The sequence below is a fragment of the Camarhynchus parvulus genome, chromosome 1A, assembly GCF_901933205.1.
Source record: "Camarhynchus parvulus chromosome 1A, STF_HiC, whole genome shotgun sequence".
Taxonomy (NCBI): domain Eukaryota; kingdom Metazoa; phylum Chordata; class Aves; order Passeriformes; family Thraupidae; genus Camarhynchus; species Camarhynchus parvulus.
The window spans coordinates 51,033,151-51,057,124 of NC_044586.1; the positions used below are offsets into that span (position 1 = coordinate 51,033,151).

Sequence of the window (23,974 nt, forward strand, 5' to 3'; positions counted from 1 at the left end):
TCACATCTTTCCTCCCCACTACCTACTCTTGCTTTTTCCTCCTCTTTCTTTCTTCTCATATACTTTCTTTGTCATATTTTTGTAATTGTATAGAGAAGAAACAAAATGGCTCCTTTCCAGTGCAACCAATTCGTTTTACAATAAACTTACCTCAAAAATGTACACTGGTAATTCAGTGTCATTTTATCCTAATCCACCCCTAGGGATCTATTGACAAGAACTTCAGTTACCCTGCTTAAGGGGCTGGTTATAACACTAAACTAGGAAGTAGTACACATTAAAATATTCAGAATAATAGGCATTTATTTTCAGTACTATTTTCATTAAATATTGGTATAATATATCCATGTCTGAGGTAATAAATTAAAAATAAACTCAAGATTTCAGTCCCATATTTGTGCTGCATATTTTTTTCTACCATTATACATAATTTTGAAGCAAACACACACAGTCTGTAATTCTGAATGCAGCTAGGAATATTGTTTTACACAGTCACTTTTCTGTTTCACTATAATTTTGCTGAGAATGGTTATTGCATGATACACTTTTATAGACGTTTTAGTTATACTAGAGTTTTCTATTAGATCACACTTATCGTAATTATAGGAAGATGGGCATGAAGATGTGCTTTGAGCCAAGGATGGCAAATACTGAATCAGTGACAGCACATACTGCAGCATTATTGTCTGCCTTCACTAGAGCCCAGATCCAGCAAAGCCATTTCAGTGTGTGCTTAGTTTTAGACATGAGTCATTTCAGTGTCATCCATGGCCTTAATTTTTGCTGAATCAAGGACTAGCCAAATCTGTAGAACTGAATTAATAGACTTCTTTAACTGTGTGTTATTTGAAAACAGGTTTGCTGGTTTCATATTTTGTAAGATATTTTGTAATGACCTCTGTGAGATTGTTCGTATCAGTGAAGCACCCATGAAAGTTTCTAACCTGGTTCATAAATACACTATGAAAAAATAAGCAGCTACAATGACTCTCTTCTACACATTTTGTTAAAAGTAACACCTGGTTTGAAAAGTTATTAAAGTAATTTTTTCCATGGTAAAATATATTTAAAAAAATAAACTCTTAATTTAATCATCTTCCATCAAACATATAAGCATGTTAAAGGGCGGGGCATAATTCAGGTATTTTCATTTATAAATGCAAGAGATTGAGTGTGTCAATCTTTTGCACTTAAATGCTGGTGGTAGTAAGGCCCTTTCAGCTAAGTCTTCATCAAGCCCAACATCAGTGAGCTAAATAAACAAACAAACACAAATTTTGCTTGCATATAACTTTTTCATAATCCTGAATTTAAAAAAAAATCCTCCCTGCTTAGAAAAGAACTATTATTTAACTCCTGCCATTAAAAAGTATACCTCACTTCCATGTTAAGTTTAATCAGTGATTCTGAATGCAAAGGATTTAAACACTCACTAAAATTGCTGTGGCATGCCATTAGACTCTTAATGTTCATAAATTGTGCTAATTCCCATTTCAATCAGGAAGCTATAGTTTAGAGTTAGAGCTAATGGTTTGTCTTAGTGTTAAAGGTCTATTTCCACCAGATTTCCTTTATTCTATTTTGCAAATGACTGACAGTGCTTATGATGTGATCCTGAAAAACCGTTTGGTGCTGTTATTACCAGAAGCGATAGTCCATGAGAAAACTCTCCATGCTCATGCAGTGAGTTGCATTGCTGGGGGAGGGACCATGGCCAGTGCTCCTGGGCCTGCCCTCAGTACTCCACCGAGCTCACCATGGCCATGGGCTCGTCAAACGTGGCCAGCCTGATCTGCTTGGGCGTGGGGATGGAGAGCATCTCCCCGGGCTCTGCCGGAGAGTGAATCCCATTGTCCATCATGCTGGACACCTCCTCCTCGTGGTCCTCGTACAGCGTGTTGATGTGCAGCAAAGGGTGGGCTGGGTTGCAGCTCAGAGCAGATGTGGGCTCTGGCTTGACCTGGTTCAGAGCCATACTGGTGGCAGCAGCAGTGGTGGCTATGTGGTTGTGGTTACACGTGACAAAAGCCGCAGCTGCGGGCACAGTTCTGCATGCCTCGGATGAGTATAGGATCTCTTTTGCAGGATGAGGGGTGTCTACAAGAGAACAAAACAGACAGATGAAGGACAGGTAGTCTCTCACCATTCCAGTCCATCAGCGAGGAGCGTCCCAAACCAATAAAAGTCATTGGCAGTCTCGCCACCGATTTCAGTGGGATCAGAAGAGGATCCCAAAAGGAATTTTCTTGGGACCCTTTGAGAAATCCAAACAGGACTGTTTGAAAACAACAGGGTCGTAAGCTCAGGGAAACAGGACAAACAAGAAGTGGGGTTTCTAGATCTCACTCTTTTTTATGCATGCTCATGCTTCCTTATGTGAATGGTATTTTTGTAAAATGAAGGAAAAAAAACCAACTGAAAAGTATATTTATTCCCCTCCTAGTCTGGCCAGTGTTTTTTAAACAGTATGATTTAATGTTTTGACAAATGCAATGACTATTGAAATCCACAGGATGGAATAAAAAAGGCATTGATACTTTCAATGGGAAAAACCAGTGGTTACACATTGTAAGCCACTTGTCTTTAGAAAGAACTCAGCAATTTGTCATAAACTGAAGTCTCTTTTCAGAATTTATAAGTCTGCCTTACCTGATGGACTGCAATGTAGGTCTAACTCAAAAACAAAGTTGAAAATTTTTAATGTGAATAGGGAGTCACAGAGCCCCAAAACTCCAGTAATTATTTTTTGTCCTTAAAATATTCAAGCACTAATTTAGATTAAGGTGATTGAACCAGAAAACCCCAGCAGTATTGAGGAGTTGAAATCAGAGCAGGTGACTGGAAAAGAATGCTGTAGAATAGCTCACATGCACATTGGGGAGTTGGAGGAGTCTAAGGAGCATAGGGATTTGGAAGTGACAGAAACTTTTATACCTCAAATCACTTCTTTGCTGGGCAGTGGGGTGACGGTAGAGGTCAGTCTGTCGAAGCCCAGAGGGAGGTCTTAGCTTGTAATGAGATGAGAGCCATTGCTTTAAGTACGTACAGATTTTTCTGTAACTTCAACTGCATTGTGCTTCTTTCTTATGTCAGTAGCTTACAAAAATAAACAAGAAGATATCTCTCTATCAGTTTATTTACTGATCTATCACTTTTTGTAATGTTCAAATGGCTTTCCTCATCATCCTAGCTCATAGCAATTACTGATATATTTGAAACACTCCCTTGAGTTTTTCAAAGAAAGGGACAGGCTTTACAAGACCCTCAGGGAACCGAGGCACTGAAAGAGCATCTCCTGTGAGGCCACACGGGAAGGGAATGGCAGAAATCCTGAATCCCTGACCAGCACCCACACTTCAGAACATCCATCCTCTGGTCCATGTAAGACACAGGGCAGTTTAAAGCGTGTGTGAAGAACAATGTCAACAAGTTGAGTTTTGATTTTCTACGTGACAAACCATGACAACCCCTCAGAGTTGGTAGTCTAAGAGATCTTTTTTCCACAGGCAGCTTTAACTGCCATTAGTAGTCTCCTACACACCCCTAAGGGGCTATTACTGCTCAGGGTACTGGTCATCTACCATGGCAGTTTCCATATCACTTGAAAATAAGGCAGGTTTGAAACGTGCCAGGTGCTGGTGGAGCAGGAAGGGTATCATGGAAGCCAAACATTCCTCATTTCCTTGGCAAGGCATGACCACATTTCTAGTTGTGAAAACCTGATTACATTTGAAACATTAACCGCACCAACAGCCTGCAGCCTGTTTTGTACAGCTCTACCTGGAATAATCCTTACCCTCCATACAGTTGTTTAAGAGAGAGAACCTTTATTTCTGACACCTGCAAACCTTGAGATTACTAGCTATCCCCAAATCCAACTAGGTAGGTCAAACAGTTTCAATAAACTCTGAGTTCCTTAAGGTTGCTACGTAAATTATGGCCTGTGGAGGTGGTATGGGTGTTATGGCATACTGTACCTTTGAGAGAGGAGGTAACATGCACTACAACATTCTCTTCCTGGTTTAAAAATCCACCCTCTTGGCTTTTTGACGTAGGCATCGAGGGCATGGCTTGAACCTCTGGCTTGGGTTTTTTGCTACTGAGTATATATGGATGAACATCCAAGGAAAAGTGCCGTGTGTGCTTTTTTTCACTGCTTGTGCTTGGGATGGCGTTTGGCTCGCTCTTGTGAGCAGACGATTGCTGTGAGGTCTTTGCAGCAGACTCCAACAAAGGAGCTATAAGGCTGTCTGTCGCTGTTTTTCTCCGCACGGGCTTCGGCTTATCAGGCTTGTGGTTCTCCACCTTCATAATGGCTAACTGCTCCTTGAATGGCTGGGGAAGGGGATTGGTGGTCGGGATCCATTTCATCTTCTTCCTTGGCCTCTTAATGATGAGCTGTTCATTAGCATCAATCTCTGCTGGATCAACGCTTGGGTCTATGGTCTGGATCCCTGAATCCCGCATGGTTGGAGTGGCATCGTGGTTGGACTGGGCCAGTGCCGCGAGCAGCTGGCGCACCACGTTGTCGTACATGAGATCGCTCTCATTTGTAATGAAATCCAGACGGTTCAATGATTTTATGTGGTCCCTATTTTCATTACAAAACATGGCCAAAATATTAATATCACAAAACTGGGACTTCTGCCACTGTTTCTTGGTCTTTATTCCGACTTTGTTCAGTTTATCAAATATGAAGTTAGATTTGCGGAATATGAAGAGGTGAATCAAGTTGATGAGGATTATCAAGTTCATGAAGCAGAGGAGAACGATATCTACACCAGCAATAATCCGCTGGAGCTGGACAGATGGCAGTTTACAGTTCACTCTGATGTGCAATTTGGAGCTGCTCGTTTTGTCCGGAGGCTCACCTAGTGCACACGTAAATTCATTTTGCTTCTGTGTAGCATAGTAGGTGGATAAGTATGTGATTGGTATGATGCTTAAAAAGATGATGAACAGATGTCTTGCAAGATAAAGCTTAGCTAAAAAGTTACTTCGTCCTCTTCTTTCCAGATATTTCTCAAACAAGTTCTGCTCAGGGCTTTTTTCCTTTTCTGCATTCTCAATTATTTCTCTTTTCTCTCTCTCGGTTATCCCTGGGCCTTTGGACTGAATCTGTTTCTCTATTTTTGGCGCCCGCCCTTCAGCTGCACGGTGGTAGCAGTTATCGATCTCCTGAAGCAAAAAATTAAGCTCCGAAGTCAGTCGAGTGGAGGCCAGAAATTCCCAGCCCAGAGCTGGAATGTACATTATCCCAGCAAAAGCCAGCAGTGCATAAGGTAGGAACTTATGCTCAAACAAGGAGGGCCAGTGGCTGGCATCAACTCCTGGCAAGGCATCTTTTAATTCTGTCCAACAATATCCTCTGGCATACAAGGCTTGATCGCGGGTGAAGTTGTGTGGTGTGTAACAGTATATTGGCTCCTCTGTATAACAGAGAGAAAAGTCACTGCTGTGCATTTAACCTACAAAAGGGGCTCTGGAAAATAAACATTCCAAATTATATCAATTTTATTTTACTGTATCTTCACATGACCATTAAGCCCTCTACATCTATTTGCCAGCTCAGGCTGCATACATGCTCACAAACCCTACGGCAAAACTATTTACCTGAAAGTTTTAGAACGAACCTGAGTTAGAAATGTCAGCAAGAAATACATTTTTGGTTTAATGACCTCTCTGAAAATAATATCCTGAGCAACTATGATGTGAACTCTGTAAAGCTAAAAGACCTGATATTCACTACAAAGCCAGTAGCTGAGGATGTTCCATGCAAATGCTGAAAATTAGATGAAATTTAAGGTTCATCCCAGCTAAGCATTCTTCCAGACAGAAAAAGTTAGATGTAGCTTAAGGCAATGTTTTTAATAATTAACAACAAAGTCAACTCATTTGATATGATAGAAAAAAATGAAACTCGAGACATACAAGAATTTAGTCAACTGTATCCCTCTCAGCTAATATTCTTAAATAAAAGTGTGACTGACCAGGACAGAATCTGGTGTGTTAACTATTTATTGGTATGAAAATTAAAGTCTACATTTGAAACTGTAACTTTGGGATTTTTAAAAAATGTGTAATTAAATGCAACTTGCCCTCAGACAGTATTACGGATGAAACAAATGCTGTGGATCAAGAAAGAAATCACACAAAGTAATAGGAGAGAAAGTTTAGCAAGGATTATTAAATTCACAGTGATGCAATTTTTCTCTCAGGAAATGTTTCAGTCATATTCTGCTGGAGAACGGAAAGGTTTGTCAAAGGAAATTACACCACATACTTGTCTATTTTAACACCCCTTCTAAACATTTGTATTTTACCATCATAATCAGAATGCTGAGATGAAGGTCCTGACCAGTAGATAAATTATGTTCTTACATGACCTTTTTTTTTTCTAGGAATACATGAAAGAAGGAGAGAAAAACTTGTGAAAGCTAAAGCAGCATTAATTCTCCAAAGAACAATGACCATTATGAAGACATCCTATTCAAAGAGGAAGACCATGTTTTCATGTTTTGACAGGTAGAACAAGGAGAATATATTTTAGAGTGTTCTGGTACACCTTTAAAAAACTTCCCAGAATGAGACCCATAGGAGGAAGCATGCTCTCTTGACTTGAGAATCACTCAAGAACACCAAGCCTGCTCTGGCTCTGAATGTAGTCTACAATTCAGATCAAAAACAGCTCCCTGGAAGAGCATGGTGGCACTGTTTTCTTTATAATAAAAATGAAAAAAAATCATATTGATAACAATAAATAGAATATTAAAAATTAATAGACAGGCAACTCCCACTAATCTTTCTGGCTTAACAAATGACCCCTACTTGACCAGTTACTTTTCACATGTGAGCAAAGCAAAAGTTAGTTCTTTGGTGTGGAGGTACAAACCTCTTCTGTGATCTAGAGAGAATTAATACTACCAACTTAAACAGAGTTGACAGAATAAATGCTGCTACTCAAGACAGCATGTAAAGTGAGCATGGCCTGCAAATACTTTAATATTGTTTTTGAAGACTATTTTAAAATTATCTAACTTCAGCCTCAGAGGATAGCTTAAAGCACTTCCATTTAGACTATTTTTGTGTACTTACAGACATATGTAACATGAAAAATGCTCACTGACTCCCTTGGTTTCACAATTACGCGGCCTCTAACCCTACCCATGAAGGATGCATACAAACAATTTGATTTTCTACTATCAAGGACTTATTGTAGAATTCCCCAGGAGAACAAACAGATTCCTGTGTAAAAATGTTCCCATGGTGTAAAAAAAGGCAATGCTGAATGCTATGTTTCTCATAAGCAGAAATTTTTTGAATTGGGTATCCCTAAGCCCAGTAGAACTTTCCAATATGAAACCAAGTTTTCTGTGCCAGATATGAGTTCATTTCTCCTAGGTTTCCACATCACAAATGCTTGAGAAAACAGCAGCAAGTATTCCTACAAATCAGCCACAAGGATTATTTTTTGATTCCTGCATCAGTTACTACTATAAAATAAACTGATTAGTTCTTTCAGCTCACTGAGACCCAAAAGCTAGGGTGACTTTTGCCAAAATTGTATATATATACAACAACAATGCAATATCTTTTTCCTTTATATATTAAAAAAAAAAAAGAAACAAATGAAAATGTCTTAACATTTTACATTTACATTGGACAGATCACTGAGAGACTAACTGCACTCCATCCATTGCCACTGCTTTAGTGAAAAAAGTCCAAAGAGCTTCAGAACTCCAGTTTGGACTGACCAGCTGCATTACAGGCTACAAAATGAGGCTGTCCCAAACAGTAGGAAAAGCAAACATCAATGAGAGGAATTTGTTCTCTTTTCCTCTGTTAAACTTGTTTTTATCTGACCCAATTGTCTGTGAGGTTGTAAAAGATCTGTAATTTATCTGGCCAGCTGAGCATAGTGTCCCACTCTTACTCAATGTTTTGTACCTTGTTGCTACTACTCTAGTATTTTCTTTGCATATTTGCAAAATTGGCATGATTTTCATTGTATAACATGTAAATCCCAAGACCCTTCAGACAAAAAAAAATCCTCTATGGTGCCAGTGGGACTTCTGATAACTGACTGAAGTAAGAGCAGTGGGTTCCAACACTATTTTATTTATACAGTATTTTCTATTATAGAATCATAGAATCAGAGACTGGTTTGGGCTGGAAGGGATCTTAAAGATAATCTAGTCCCAGCCCCCCTGCCATGGGCAGGGACTCCTTCCACTAGACCAGGCTACTCAAAACCCCATCCAGCCTTGCCTTGAACACTTCCGGGGATGGAGCTGCCACAACCTGTCTTAGGATTACCTTTGAGCTATAATTACTGTCAGAGAATGTCATGAATTTTGGCAAAGTTATTCCATAGGGATATTTAGCTTAACCCTCTCATCACAGGACTTGACTCACAAAGCACTGCATCAAACCTGGAAGCTCATTCCCCTAGAAAATGGTCCAGACAACTGAGAAGAGAGGAATTCCCTTCTGAAGTGATTCAAAGCAAGAGATTCATTTAGCTACTGTCTGGACAAAGAACCTGTCTCTCTGCACTGACAAGAGGCTGCCAAGCAGGATCCACATCAGGTTTTGAGTTAGTTTTTGTGAATGTTACTTCTTAAGACAGTGGCAGCATTTAACCTGACATTTAGCAAACACCCTGAAGGTGTTTGATCCAGGTATAGCAGGGTATGGGACTGTTTCTTCTCTACTGCAGCCTGTGCCCATCATTAATTAATTAAAAACACCATGTCAATAACTAATCCTGTTGAAAGTTGGCAATGACGTATAGCTGGATATTGACATGCAGGTCTGATGAGGACAGCAGAGGAACAAGTTGTTCTCACACACATAACTCACTTTGCTGTGAGACCTCTGCTTAATGTGCTTTCAAGAAGACAAGGAAGATTTTTTTTGTTTGCTTGTTTTATAATGTTCTCCTGATAGGTAAGTATGCATTAAAAAAGATTGCAATGGTGTTAAAATCACAGCTCTGGTGTTGGATCATGCAATATACAAAATGCATTTTCTTTTAACTTTATATTCATAAATATAGAAAGTTTCTACTGATACTCTTTTTTCATGCTGAAAATTACAGTTTGTTAAGGTCCTTTTTCATATAGCCATTCCAGCCACCATGAAACACAGCCTTTTCCTGAGACATCACAGTTTAATTGTGTATGGCAATGAAGTAAAGTGTTGTAAATAAAATTTTTAAAAGCTTAGGGAGCATTATTATGGCTGAGTGGATTGGTCATCCTCTCAACATTGTCTAGTCTAAAGCCCATAAAAATAACCTGTCTCCCTGCTCCTTGAAAGATATATTCCTAGTAATTACTACATTGAAAAAAAAAGGCTTTGATGGTAATATGTGATGATTTTCATACTAACTTAAGCCTAAACATGCACACTAAGAAGCTTCATTTCCCTTTTTTCAATATGTCAAATGTTTTCAACAATTGTACATAAATACATTTTATCCTGCTCACTATGCACCTAAGTAGTTTCTAGAAATCTGCAGAACTGTCCTCTAGGATAAGGTGTGAGAGAGATCTGACTGCATTTTTCAGACATGCAATTAAGATGAAATAAACAACACAGAATTACTTAGTTGTGTAATACAACTGATACAACACTTGAGAAATTAAAATCCCTTGGCAGGTAAGTTTTTTCACATGCTTCATTCCGCAACATCTCACCCCATCCCATCATATTCAGCATTTCTGAAAGGGAGAGAACTCACTCGAGGGAGGTACTGGGGTACAGAAGTCATACCTCAGGGGAATGAAAGTGCATGGCTGCAGGAGCCACTCAGGGTAGGGAGAGGGGTAATGGAAGGGGTTGTGCTCAAAAAAAAACTCTTTAGAAAGAATCCAGACAGTATGGAAAGGAGTGAAGACAGAGTACTGAAGCTAGGAGCTGTCAAGACTGCTGCTTTTAGAAAAGGCTTGGAGAAATGCCTGTGGGCTTCCTGCAGGCACACACTCCCACTCCTACTGCTCCCATTCCAAGGTCAGCCACCTCCTTTCAGCGGTCCCCCAACCTCCATATACTTAATACACATTCAACTGTCCTCTTTGAGAGGCCCTGAATTAAACACCACTTCTTCAGGCTGCAAAATACACATTTAGAGTGCTTTGGTAGGCATAAAAAAATTAATAATAAACAGTATATGCTCCTACATAACAGGGTAAATGATTTTTTATGCCTAATGCATTCCCAGTAGAATAAAGTATATTTGCCAAAATATAAACCATGATAACAAATTGTATATGCCTCCTGTGACCTCCAGCATTTAGAATTTACTCTAGAAAAAGAGTAAATCACTCTTCATTAATCTTCCCACTAAAATGCATTATTTAGCATTCCAATGCAATAATTTAGTAAAGCAAAAGAAACAGTAAAATTTTCCAACAGCAGACAGAAAAAACCAAACAGTTTTGAGAAAATATAACACAAAAATGTAAAAAGAAAAGAAAATTCTTGCAAGGCAAGAATTCAGTTCAAGGCAAAGGTAAGTATGCCTCTTGTGTGAAGATTTCTTCAAGGATCTAGTTAGCATCCAGCACGACTGCCAGTACCCCACACAGGGTGTAGGCAGCAGAGCTGGTGATTGGGTGCTGCTGAACAGGCTGCATCTCCACCTCTGGACAAGTGCCTAAACACTCGAGCTGGAGATCCCAGCTAAGCATCAGGTAAGGATATTGATAACTACAGTTACTGAGTTAAATATACTGCAGACTCACACTAGCCTACTGCCTCCTAGCAACTCTGCCCTCTTGAAGAGAGCTCTAAATCATCCTCATCCCTGTGCCCAACCTGCCTCTGAAGATAAGCTGGCAATCCAGTCAAGATCTCTGAAGCACTCCTTGTGCAGTCCTCTCCACTTGTCTCCAAGGAGAAATCCAATATTTAGGTAGACTCTCTCTGCCCATCACTTCCCAGCACCCACATTTCTAATAGACAAAATAAATTAGAAACTCCCTGAATTTAGCAATAAATGCCAGTATTTAACAAGAGTATTCCTTATCATACTGCTTTGTGGCACATACATGTAAGCAATCTGACATACATGCCTCATTCATCTTGGGTACTAAAAGGATTGCACAAGAAAGCAGGTAGCAAACTGTTTATTTTTAGAAACAGAAATAATTTATTTAGTACTTTTTCAGCAATTTTTAAATGGAAAAGAAGAAATGTCCTGGATCCTCTTCTCTCTGGAAAAAACAAGTAAAGAACATTTCTGTTACTGAGGTTGAAAATGTAGTCTAAGAAAGTAAAATATCATCTAAACAGTATATATGTCTTCCATCCCAGTCACACACTTCACAAGGAATATGTAATTCTGCTTTGAATGATTTTAACAGATGCTAGCTAATACCCAAATTAACTGTCAGCAAAAGGAAAAACTCACTTAATTTAACTACTTTATTTCAACTACTTTATTTAAAGGATATTTAGAGGTTAGAAATTAGTACAGGGTAAGGATGGATCCCTGAAATTAATTTTGTGTGTCATACAGTCCTATTGAACTCACTGGGTTTACTCATATGAATGAGAAAACATCCATCAAACTAAGCCTCAACTTAGCAAGCTAATTATTAAGAATTACTAGTTTTACTGAAATAAAGAGACAATACCTTTACCTTTCTTAGGGAATATTGCTTCCAGACTGAATACAGGTTCCATGCCCATGAAGTCTTCCTAAGGTACAAATTTCTCCATGATCAGCAAAGCCTTTTTTGCCCAATCTCTGAAACCACTTGTCCTGTTTAAGAAAAAAATCTTGAAAAGAAAGTCCCTAAAAAAATGAGACAGGAAACCACTGCTGCTATTGGGTTTTACTTGCCTATGCTCTGCAAGGATTAGTCATAAAGAGTGAGATGCAGATAAGCAATTTCAAAGATTGATTGGCAATGGCTCACCCACAAGGGTAACTGAAGAGCAAGGGTAGCAGCAGGTCTCCCTGTATTTGCAATTTGGGTCTTTTTGCCTTGCAGAACTGCTGCTTGAACCACATATATTTTGGATCTGTAGAATCAGTGAATTAACAATGCACTTTCCTAATGTATATATAAATTTACAGAACCATATTTCCCTGTATGTAATAGAGTCTGGCTCTTCTAAAAGCAGCTGATGTGCTCACCCTTACTGGAAATCTAAGGCTTTAGGCTTTGTACACCTGCCCAGGTTAGTCAGGAAAAACAGACACCTACTCCTGCTTGTCGGGTGTGTTGGAAATAGCAACTGCTATGAGGAAGGTGCAGAAACACTTAGATGAAATCCCTTACGCTGCTCCTACAGAGGAATGTGTCCTCAGTCATGAGCTGCCCTCTACCATGTAGTGGCCATGCAGCACAGTGGTAAAGTCACTGAAAAGAGAGCTTATTTATAGTGGCTGACTCTTGGTGGCAAGATTTGAGGGAAGGTTAGATCTAAATTGAAAGGAATGTATTAATTGAAATATAATTAACAAAATTCAGCCATGCAGCCAGTCCTACCAAAGAGATCTGAATAACATTTACTTCTAAATTTAGTGCTTGCATGAGGAGGTGAGTGGAATTTCAGTGATGTACAGATCTTCTGCATAGGAGAAGTAGTAAGGTGTGAAAATACTATTTTAATGTTTTGCAGAGGTCAAAAACTGCCTGCTAGAGATGGAACCCCAAAGCAACTACATGCACTCAGACAGTATGATAATGTGGACTGCAGTAACACCTGAAGGAAACTGCAAGAATAAATGCTGAAATGAAATGAATAATGAAAATCCAGTGAAACTTATGATACATGAACAATAGTGGCATCTTAAATCAAGGGTCGAGTACAAAATACAACCACAGGAAACAATAGGAAACAGCACATTTGTTCTATTGCATTATTATTATTTAATGACTAGAAATTAAAAAGATGGCTTGTATTAAGTACCTCTTGGCATAAACACAGCACCAGGAAAAGTTCATGTTGAAAAAGAAGAAAAGCACCAACAGTTAGCTCGTTAGGTAATAACATTATGTTAATAACATAGTATAGAGGGCAGAGATGACTGGTCTACTGCTCTTGGAAAACTGATTCCTCCATATGTAGAGAAATTGGGTTTTGTGAAGCATCAGAACTGTTTTGATTCATCACAGAAGAGACAGAACAATCCACCACCCGAGGCTCCCGAGGGCTTTGCCACTTCCAGTGTGGAGGGCTCCTGACCTCCTGAGGAAAACATCAATCTCACAGAAGATAAGGTACCTCAACCTCAAAATGTGAAATAATTACTTCATCATAAAACTAAAATTAAACTAAAACTCCAGAAATAGTCACTGAGCTCTGAGCTGCAAAAACTCCACCACACATCTCAGCACTTTGAGCCTGCATGACAGGCTTGGTGCCACTAAAGAAAGGCAAACAAATCCCCAAAGCTCACAAACTATGCTTGCTATCATAGTGAACAGCTGCACTTCCCCATTCAAATGCAAGAGTATAATACAAGCCTGGGACACAATCCCCAGTGATGGAAATGTGTTTCCTGATTTCAGTGTTTTTCTTAGAATAAATCCTGTATCATGTGAAAAAGAAGAAATCTACAAGAATTATGCTTGTCTACTGTGAAATTATTCAGCTTTTGTAATTAAACATATACATGTACTGAGGGTGTCCACTGCAGCTATTTTTAATACTGAGAGGACTCAAGGAACTCAGTGATGATGCAGATTCTTCCTGAAGACTTTTATAGACGTAAGAAACCACACCAGCTGAAATTTCCTCTACATCATGGATGCATGATTTCTATCTAGTTTAGAGAAAACAAAGAGCCTCAAATACTTCAGGGTAGCTTTGAAAAACAATCTTAACCTTACCCTTTATTTATTCACAAGGTTTCCTTTTGTCAAAGGTAAATAAATTAAGTAGCTCTTAAACAGAAATATCTTTGGCCATCTGTTTAAATCTGTTGGTTATCTGAAAGCATGTAGTAAGCTAAAATTCATCCATATTTTGGACCTCTTCCCACACATGACGTTTGAAAAAATGAAGGGGTTAATAATGCAAACAGGTCATTAAAGACATGATTAAAAAATGATGATGTATGTGTGTTGATGAGGTTTGAGAAATGGAATTTATGACAGAAAAAAATATCTGCAGTCCCTAGGAACTGCAGTGGAGTGATGCATTTCCTCATGCATTTCTTCAAGAATACCTTTCTATTCACCTTTCACCTGTGTAACTTCAAATATTTGAATGATCAAAACTCACAGAGTCCCAGCTAGTGTATCCTGTGCACACCTTGAGTTTGTGTGTAAAGGGCCCTTATCCTTTGGGAAAAATTCCATCAGCAATGTGAACAGCCAGCAGCCAAACTGCAGCCAGCCTGGGGCTGCTTGCATCATTGTATTCCTTTTAAAAAATATGTGCTAAGAAAGCACTTAAGTGGTACTGCTGCACTCCCTAAATTCTCCTTTCTCTGCTAATATCACCTCAGAACAATTTCTGCAGTGGCGTCATCACTTTGTCATACTCTAAACAATCCGGCTCTGTACTCTTAGCACTGACAAAGCCATTTGGGAAAATGCCATCCTCACTCTCTTCAAGTGCAGTTAGAGAGAAAAAATGGAAAGTAAGATCAAAAGCCATCTATTAGGTAAGTCACCTAAATAAGCATATGTAATTATCCTGACACAATTCGAAACAAATACAGATTAGAAAAGTGAGCAGAAATACAAAATAAAACTCCATCTCATAATATAAAAATATGCCATATACTATTTCAAACATACTGTAGGGTGAAAAGTGAAATAGACATTGAACTCATGCTGTATTACACAGTAATGTAAGCATTGCTTATGCAATGATTACAAATCAGAAAATATAACATAAAACCTTGAACTGATACTTCAGTCATTAAACACTGTTTCCTTCCATTGCTTTCTTATGAAAATTTTCTAGCAGAAGGATGGTAGAGGGCTGAACTACACAACTGCTAAGAGACACAGAAATACAGTATTTTTGAGCAACCTCTTTTGTATTTTGTAGGCACTGTTTAAAGAACCTAGCATGAAAACCAATGCCAAAGCTTGGCTTTTGACTAAAGTATAAAAATCAACTGGATGAATGCTTTGCTTTATTTTAATAAAGTACCAGCATTTAACAGCTTGGGTGGGAAAAGTAAACATGACTGCAATATGGGAAGAATAATTCCCTGTGAATAGAAAGTGTGAGGCACTGTACAAGAGGGATATGACTTAGCAATACCATTACAACATCGGTTTGGAAACCAAAATACTTCAATATTGTGAAGATAACACAAAAACCCAGCAATGTAATCTCCTTTGGAACCCACCACTCTCTGGTCCTTTACGGAGAGAACTTCCCACAGACATTACTGATGGGGTTGTTTCTCAACCCAGCACAACACTGGAATATTTAAACCACTCACTAAAAACATTAAGTGATACAAAAGAACTAAGCAGCACATCATGAAAGCCAAGTGTCTCTCAATCCGCTGGATTACAGAAGAGTGTCCTGGAGGTTCAGCAAATGCCATGAGACACTCAACACCAAAGCTGCCACCTGCTGCTGCAGCACCCTTGCCAGCCATGGAGGAGGGGACACAGCACGTGCTGACCCAGCAGCATCCCACCTGTGGCTGCAGCTTGTGTACTGCTGCCATGGCAAAACCAGGAATATACGTGGAACATCAAACAGACCCGCCTCAAACTGGCAGTCTAATACTCCACATTCTGTGCATTTTGGAAAGGAAGTGAAAATGGAAAGGCTGATGGACTGATCTTCTTTATCTATACCTATACCATTCCAGACTGACCATGCCTTGACAAGAGATACTGAAACTTTATAACTAAAACTACTTCTGAAAACCAACACAGGCTACAGCTGGACTAAGACTATGTACCTTAAATCCCGACCCTATAAATTTAATTAAATTTGGTGTATTACCATTTCTTTCACTAAATATTAACCTAAGTCTGAGTTGGGTTAACAAAGAAACCCTTCCAATAAAAAGAATCCCAAAACCTTGATCATAGGAAAGAGAACAATCCAGGAGGCTTCAATGTAGCTAAAATGGAAAGACAAAAGTGACAACCTATACTAACAGACATAAAATTTGCTTTACCACCAGGCAGTACCTGGTATAGTCACCTATTCATACACTGGGAGAGCACAGTACGATCAAATCTGAACTCTCTGTTCATACTGGTTGTATTTTACTTCTAGAATGCACAGGAATAACTAACTGCTAAGAAATAAAGAGCTTGGTGTGAGAAATCAAACCTCCAGAGAGTCAAATACAAGCATGGATTTCTGTAAAGCACTGCATACACATCTGCATGGCTGCTCTAGAAGATGCCTAAGACTATATAGGGTGTGATGGGGGTTATGTCACTGTTCTGACAGAATTTCAAACACATTTGCTGTCATATTTTAATAAAAAAATCATTTTTATCTTTAAAGCAGTAATTTTCAAACAAAAACAGAGCAAACCAAAGTTCCCTTGGGACCACCCACTGTATGCATTGTTACCTCAACAAGGAGACTGCTATTGGAGAGACATCCTTTAGCCTATGCTGCCTTCTGAGAGCCCTCTGACTCCAGGAAACCAGAAAACTCATAGTTAAATACAGATTCCATCCACTAGGTGAGAGAAAAATGCCTCAAAAACTTTATTATCCTCAAGGTCATCATACATTGGCCTCTAAATAAAGGATATGCCAGTTTTATATGAAGTCCATTCATGATTGAGTTTTAGAAAGGGAAATAATATTCATTCTTCTTTTGTAAGTGCTCATGTGGGCTTTCTTTGTGTTGGGTAACTGAATATTGGTCCTAGATGACTTTATGATGATCTTATGCTCAGTAAAAATGGAAAAGATTTATAGATTCATAGATTTATTTTAATTAACTTTTTAGGGGTGTCCTTTCTGGAATCACACTGGTTTGCTTGAAAACCAAAGGAGAATTAGGAGACTCAGAAATTACACTGTAGGAGGTTAGCTAATGACTTTCTTTCCTCCTGTGAAAAACCTTTAGGAAGTGGGGGCCAGTGCAAGAATCCGATCTTACTTCAGCCATCAGAGTGAACTCTTGTTCCCATTGAAATCAATGGTCAAGATCTTACTGCCTCCTTTGCAGCCTGAATTTAACTTTCAGGAGCATATCCATAGCAGTGTGTCTGCCTTCCTCCTGCAGAGAGCTCAATTTCCCCACAAATGCCCCCCAAATACTTCACTGCTAGATCGCAATCTAGTAGTGAAGTATGCAAACAAAACCTTATCTCCCAATACATTTTAGCTACGTTACAGATTCATTTATAGAGCCAAGGATGACAACCCCTCTCTCCACCTTGAGCCAGACTGTGAGGACCCCAAGCACCCAGGGCTGCACAACACAGAGCAGGCTGAGAGCCCTCCACTCTGTCCTCGTGAGACTCCATGTGCAGGACTGGAACCCTCTGCACAGGAAACATCTGCCCCAGTGAGACCAGAGGGACCATGAAAATCATCAGAGGGATGGAGAACTTCTATGACAGGCTGAGAGAACTGGGCCTGTCCACCTGGAAAAGAGAAGATTCCAGGAAGACCTTACTGAGGCCTTTCAGTACTTCAAGGAGGCTTTTGAGAATGATGGGGACAGACTTTTAGCAGGGCCTGTATCTCAGGACTGTGGTTTTAAACTGGAAAAGGGTAGCTTAGATTGAACATAAGGAAAAATTCTTTAATGTGAGGGTGGTGAGGCACTGGAACAGATTGTCCAGAGAAGGTGTGGATGTCCCATCTCTTCAAGGAACTGTTCAAGGCCAGGCTGGACAGGGCTTTGAGTAGCCTGGTCTAATGGAAGGCATCCATGTCCATGGCAGGGAGTTGGACTATATGATCTTTAAAGTACCTTATGACCCAAATTGTTCTATGACTTTATGATACATGTAATAGAAGAAAAGCACAATATCTAATTTAAAGTCTTTTGTAACACATTAAGTTCAGATGAACTGTGATTTTTTCACAATATTGGCACACTATCCGCTAAACAATTAGGTCTTGCCTCTTATGCTACCAAAACAGTAATTTGTCATTAAATTTCTCAAAAGAAATGTAAAGATCAGAACACTCCAACTCAAGGGCAAATAAATCACTTACATGAAGAGCACATGTGTTTACCTAAACAATGACTTTGCCCATGGCACTAAAACAACCTAATTAACTAGGCAGCATCATCTGCAGCCACAGGCAAACTAGAGTATACAATATATTATACTACAGGCATAATGATTTTTAAGGTTGTCAATTACAATCTTTTAAATAAACACCATGCTCTTTCTTTGTTCTCTGATTAGGGGTGAACTTTGCTTTCGTTCATGCTTCCTTGCAGCCTCTGGCCCCAGCAGAGCTATTGCTGCTTGGGGACTCCCAGCTTCCCACAATGATGAGGTGCCTTCTGCACACCCCCAGGGCAGGACACCCATCCTGCCTGACCAATTCTCACCAGCCTTGCTGGACAGACTGTACAGCTGGTCTTGACTTTCAGCTACACTTTGCACACACATAAACCAGATAAGAGGCTCTGATCTCCTCTACCCGCTGATCATGAGGGTTTTTCCAATCCTCAGCAAAAAAATTTTGAGAAATCACTGCTTTTAGACAACTACATTTTTGTGTCTCGAGTGCACACACCATTGTTCCAAAAGATTTACCAATACTGATTAAGTAAGATTGTATAGACCCGAGAAAAGGGGGTTGTTTTCAGTTTAGTGGCATGATGGGATCTTCACATAGCTTGCACTGGATATCATTAACAGAATGAGAAATAATGGCAAGATAAGCACAAAAGGGCCAAAGCAAAGTTTGGGAAGCTATTATGATATTCACAACCAAAAGGCAGTAGGTATCTTACTCAATTTCATCAGCAAAGTTTGTACTTGCATAGCTACTATTTAAATTGCACAGAGAAGCAATATCCAAAGCAAACAAAGTTAGATTTTTTCAAGATTGGTGACAGTGAAACAACACAAACTGTAGAATCAGTAGTAAGCATGCATCCAGACAAACTATTGTTTTTACCAGGGTCAGTATCTCTGGACATGCATGACTTAGCAAAAAAGTCTGAGTAAATACTGTTTCATTAAAAGATCAACATCTGATTAAGATCACATTAAAATTAATGTAAAGTTTTGCTCTTGAACTCTGTGGAAGCAGAATTAAATTCACTAACCTGGAACTCTTCGACTTAAGCTTAAAAAAGTATCTATTTAGTTTTATTAGATCCTTACATCTTTTCTGTTACATTCTCTTGCATGATTTTTCCCTTTCCCATACTATTTTTCTAACTGCAGGCCATCTCAACAAACATGACATCATATGAGAGAAGAACGTTATTCCACATTTTCCTAGAGATGTAAAGGTGTTTTCTGTGTTACCTTATAAGTTTTGTCCTGCTAGGACATAATAGGCTACTGCTTATTTTCTATCTATCTAGACAGATATATAATCTATCTATCTTACTGGGTCAAATCAGCACACACAGCCCATAAGTAGACATAAGTGACATTGCTTTTAGACCTTCTGAAAAACAAATCTGGAACACAACTGTGAGCCTAGATAACAGTCTTCCACTGCACAAAATAAACTCAACAGCAGAACTATAGGCAGATGTGAGCAAATTCAACAGGTCCTCTTTCTTCTGTATGTATGTGGACTACATTTAGCCTTGCAGAGGGACATCCACTGTATAAATCTGAGTCTCAGACCTGACACTTCTCTATGATCTGCAGCCTCAGATGACTTCTTCACATGGAGCAAGCTGCTGCTGTCTGACCAAGCAGTGAGCATCAAGGGGCTTCTGCCAGCAATCTTGCCTTATGTCAAGGAACACACATGAAGGGGGCATGACCTTGCCTGCATCCAAGGCTGTCTTTAGGTGTACTGAGGCTCAAATCTGTGCATGTCAAAGAGTATGAAAGCATACATATGTAAGCATGCACTCTTGTGAGCTGCCGTAGGATTGCCTTTTTATTAGCTTAGTTCTCTGCAGAGGAAGCGATCACAAAACTTTTGCATCCCACAGATGACCTTGAAACCTGTCTTTCAGTTGCTATGAAGAGCCAGTTTTCATGTACCCTGTAAACACGGTTTCTCCAACATACCTCCAGAAGAGCATCCAAAAGATGAGGTTCTTACTAACTATGGCTGCAGATCTTGACCTATAAAACTAATTTTTAAAAAACTGAAGTAGATTGAAGAAGTTTTTACTATAATTAAGAAAAATCTCCAGACTCCATTTGTAAGCAGTTATACTTCCAGGTGATTTAATTCACCTCATAATGAAAACAAGTGTTAAGGGATTGACTTCGAGTCAATCCCAAAGCAGCATGCAAAGCAAGAGCCTGATTCTGGTATGTTTAAATAAACTGGTTAAGTACAGCCAATTCTCACCAAACTCACAAGCTAACAGACTGCCAGGTCAGTCCTGCATACTAAAGCACTAATAATTTCCCATGGATTTTCAGTATGGAGCTTCAAGGGACATTAAAAGCCATCATGCACTGGCAGCTACACTCATCAAGCCTACAATCCACACAGCAAAACAATGTTTACACATGTGCTAATGGCCCAAAAGGTGTCATAACAGTTCACTGGATCGGTAATTTTCAAAGCTCACCAAAACTTGACCTTCTGAGACTGGTGGTGATGGGCATTCCAACCAGGCTTTTTAAACGGTTACCAGTTTATGCGAGATGACCCTCAGCAGAAAGAAATACCAGTGATTTCCACTGCCACAATCTGGCAAAGCACACTGCATGGGGCTCCATATATAGTATCAGTCTCCATGAAAGCATCAGCCTCTCCCTGGTAGGCTGTGTTAACAGTCACGCTGTAGAAGTAACATTAGGACAATGCCTGACATCAGCCAGGTCCAGCTCAGGACCTGTCCAGGATCTACCTCAAGCATTATTAACGTGCTCTGCCACCCACACCAGCTCTCACCTGCTGCTGGGCAGCACCAGCACCTCCCCACCCCTCACCTGCCGGCCAAGGCAAGAGGCAGCAGCTGTCCCCGTTGGGGACCGGCCTGGACGGTGACACCACGACCCTGCCCAGCAAAGCAACACCGCTGTCCCCACCGCCACGGCGAGGGCCGGCTGACATCTCCCAGAACCAGCGGTCTCGTTCAGCATGCACTGGGACACGACCCTGCCCGTCCTGCCGCCCTTACCGGCAAAGTTCTTGGTGAAGACGAGGGTGACGAGGAGGATGGGGATAAGGACGGTCCCGATGGTGACCACGCGGTCGAAGGGCAGCTCCAGCTTCAGCTGGAGCAGCAGAGCCGCCAGCGCGCCCGCCTTGTCATCCTGCTGCCCCGGCAGGATGAGCTCCTTCAGCTTCTCGCCCGCCAGCAGCGCCGTGGCCATGTCGGGGTGGTTATCGATGATGTGTTGCATAAGCAGCGGCGGCGGGCGGCCTCACGCCGCCGGGCTTCCCCGGGGACGGGCGGCGCCCGCCCGGCCTGCTGGGACAACACCGACAGCGGTGACGGCGGGGCCGCGCTGCCGCAGCGGCCCCGTGCGCTCCCCGGCCCCGCGGGCCGAGGCGCAGCCCCCGCCGGCCCGGGCAGCGCGGGGCGGGCGGCCGCGACCCCGGCGGCAGCGGCTGTGCGAAGCACGGCAGCCCCGCTCCCCGCAGCCCTGCGGAGCCAAATCACGAGAGGCGGGCGGCGACACGAGATGCCCGGTGACAGCTGTGCCATTAAGCGCTGCCTCTGCTTCGCAACCCGTGCCGTACAACAGCGGCGCAGCAGCCATGCAAGCAGGCACACCGGAGCCGCCTCCCGAAGTGCTGCAGACAAGGAAGGGGGCATTTACCTGGCAACTTCGGTTCCCTCGGCTCCCGGGGGATGGTGAACAAAACCGATGGCCGTACCGAAGAGCGGAAACCGAAAATAAACTTACACTGGACCTTCCTGCCGAAAAATGGTCCCTGCACCACGACAAGTAATGAAATCGCTCCGGGCTGGGAGCGGGAGGTGGCTGATGTGCTGATGCACGTTACAGCAGCGGGCGGCTGGCGCTCGCATGGAAATGCCCGCCTGCACCGAGCAGCGATAGCGTGCCGAGCAGTTCAAGAAAGGGCTCGCAGCCGTGGGGAGGAGGAGGAGGAGGAGGAGGCAAGAGCAGCCCGGAATGAACTGCGGGAACGCAGAGGTCCTTTAAGGCATGCCAGCGAACAGCTGGAGCCTGCGGAGCCGGGCGCGGCCGCAGCAGGGCGGCCGGGAGCGGCGCGGCCGCAGCAGCCGGTGCGGCACAGCCCATGCGGGCTCCGAGCGCAACACGTCGCGGCGGCGGCCCCGGCGACCGCGTCCCCGCAGGAGCCACCGCGCGCCGGCGGTACCGCGCATGCGCCGGGCGGCCCGGGAGCACGGTGGGCAGCGGCGGCCCCGGGGAGGTCCCGGAGGGACACGGGCGGCACCGGGAAGGGTGGCCCCGGCAGGACGGGGCGCGGGCTCCCTCCCTTCTCCTGCCCGGAGCCCGCACTGGGCAGCTCAGGCCCGGGTACGCGGGAGCTTCCGTGGCTGAGGGATAGAGAGGGTAGTGATAAGGGTAAGGGAAACCCTCACCCAAGCGGGCCCTGAAGGTCTTGGATCTGAGGGCACGTCAGGATTTAAGTGCTGCAAATAGAAAGCCCTTCCAGATGCTGTCCTTTTAAAGCACATCTGGAGTCGGCCACACCTGGTAAAACAGCCTAGGAGCAGAGGACTTGCCGAACATGCAAAGGGCAGCTCTCACCCACAGCCTCTGATGTTGTCCAGACCTGTGTATTCACAGATGGCCACACCTTGCTGTCTTGTGGAACAGGCTGGGAACGGAGCACGTATTAACACTCTGGGAAAAAGCTACACCACACAGTATCAAAGGAGGCCATATGTGCTGCATCATAGCCTGCAGCAATGGTGTAAAAAGCTCCAGGTCACAGATCCTGCTTCTTGTTTATGGATTTTATATTTAGCAATATTTAGATAAAAACCAGAGATAAATATTGCTGATATTTCTCTCAAAGATTTACAGTTGTCATCTGCAACCCACATGAGTAAGGCAGGGATTTTTATCTTTGCCTTGAAATTTTCATTTCCCTGGTCACTGTGAACAGTACGATGGTTGTGTTTATTATTCAAGTTTAAATATTAGGTGCAAGCTTTAAATAATACTTCTTGGCAGGGGTCCTTCCACCCAGGCAGGGAGTCAATGAGCAAGGCAAGAGGGATGTCCTGATGGTGACTGAGCAAGGGTCCCAGGCAGCAGACACAAAGCTGTCGGTGCCACGTGCTCCTGAAGAGTACTGAAGATCAGAAGGCAATAGAACCTAAACCTGAACCTGTAACCATCACTCATTTCACTTTCCCTGCTTCTAATCCTCCATGGGCTCTGCCTCTGTTGGTTTTCTGTAAGGACTGACACGCAGTATCTGCCTCATAGGCAGAAGGCAGGGAGGAGAGGTCCCCTTTTCTCACCCCCTTGTCCAGGTACAGTGGGTACTTGCGATGTAGTACAGAGAGTTCTTGGTCACCAGCTGTACCCTGGGCAGGGCAAGGTAGGAGGCAGAGCAGTGAGGATCCTGGTGTGGTGAACTTGGGAACAGAGTACAGCCTGTTTTGTTCCCACAGCTGAGGAAAAGTGGGGAGAGTTTCTGGCTCAGGCTTCAAGCTCAATAATCCTAGCTATCTGTTATGAGGGATAGATCCATCAATTTCGCTAGCTGCACTTGGACTAGATTTGTATTTTATCAGCCTCTAATAAAGAGCTTTCCATTCCAACAAAAAAGAACCAGAATACCTTATGCACTTGTTACTGCTGCTGCCAGAGGGATGATGCTGAGCATGGCACTGACAGCCTGAGGCAGCACAGCTGATGTGCAAAATTTTGCTCAGACTTTCAACACTGTAATTGTCTCCCCGTGATTTGTCTGCTGTTGACAATCTCATCCTG

The 23,974-nt window shown here is 41.9% G+C and overlaps 1 protein-coding gene across 3 annotated transcripts; it reads right to left on the reverse strand.

Moving 5' to 3' along the window:
* Window positions 1-349: 349 nt before the first annotated feature.
* Window positions 350-22,253, reverse strand: PANX2 (pannexin 2). 3 transcript variants are annotated; one of them, XM_030961005.1, is made up of 4 exons: window positions 21,857-22,253; window positions 21,211-21,501; window positions 3,978-5,429; window positions 350-2,097 (listed from the first exon to the last, which is right to left on the reverse strand). In XM_030961005.1, the coding sequence occupies exons 2-4, from the start codon at window positions 21,434-21,436 to the stop codon at window positions 1,736-1,738; spliced, it is 2,040 nt and encodes a 679-aa protein (XP_030816865.1). In that variant the 5' UTR covers window positions 21,437-21,501; window positions 21,857-22,253; the 3' UTR covers window positions 350-1,735. The 3 variants fall into 3 exon arrangements, 2 of the variants coding, with proteins under 2 accessions (XP_030816865.1, XP_030816866.1); XM_030961006.1 differs by having other exon boundaries at window positions 21,211-21,504; XR_004061202.1 differs by lacking the exons at window positions 350-2,097; window positions 3,978-5,429 and adding exons at window positions 11,130-11,219; window positions 11,649-11,770.
* Window positions 22,254-23,974: the final 1,721 nt, after the last annotated feature.

Bases quoted from the DNA above. Each gene is read 5' to 3' on its own strand.
- PANX2 (XM_030961005.1), bottom strand. From the start codon at position 21,436: ATGCAACACATCATCGATAACCACCCCGACATGGCCACGGCGCTGCTG. The intron at 5,430-21,210 runs GTAAGGGCGGCA...TCTGTTATACAG, and splicing joins CTTCACCAAGAACTTTGCCG to AGGAGCCAATATACTGTTAC. The intron at 2,098-3,977 runs GTACAGTATGCC...GTTCTCTTGTAG, and splicing joins TGTTACCTCCTCTCTCAAAG to ACACCCCTCATCCTGCAAAA.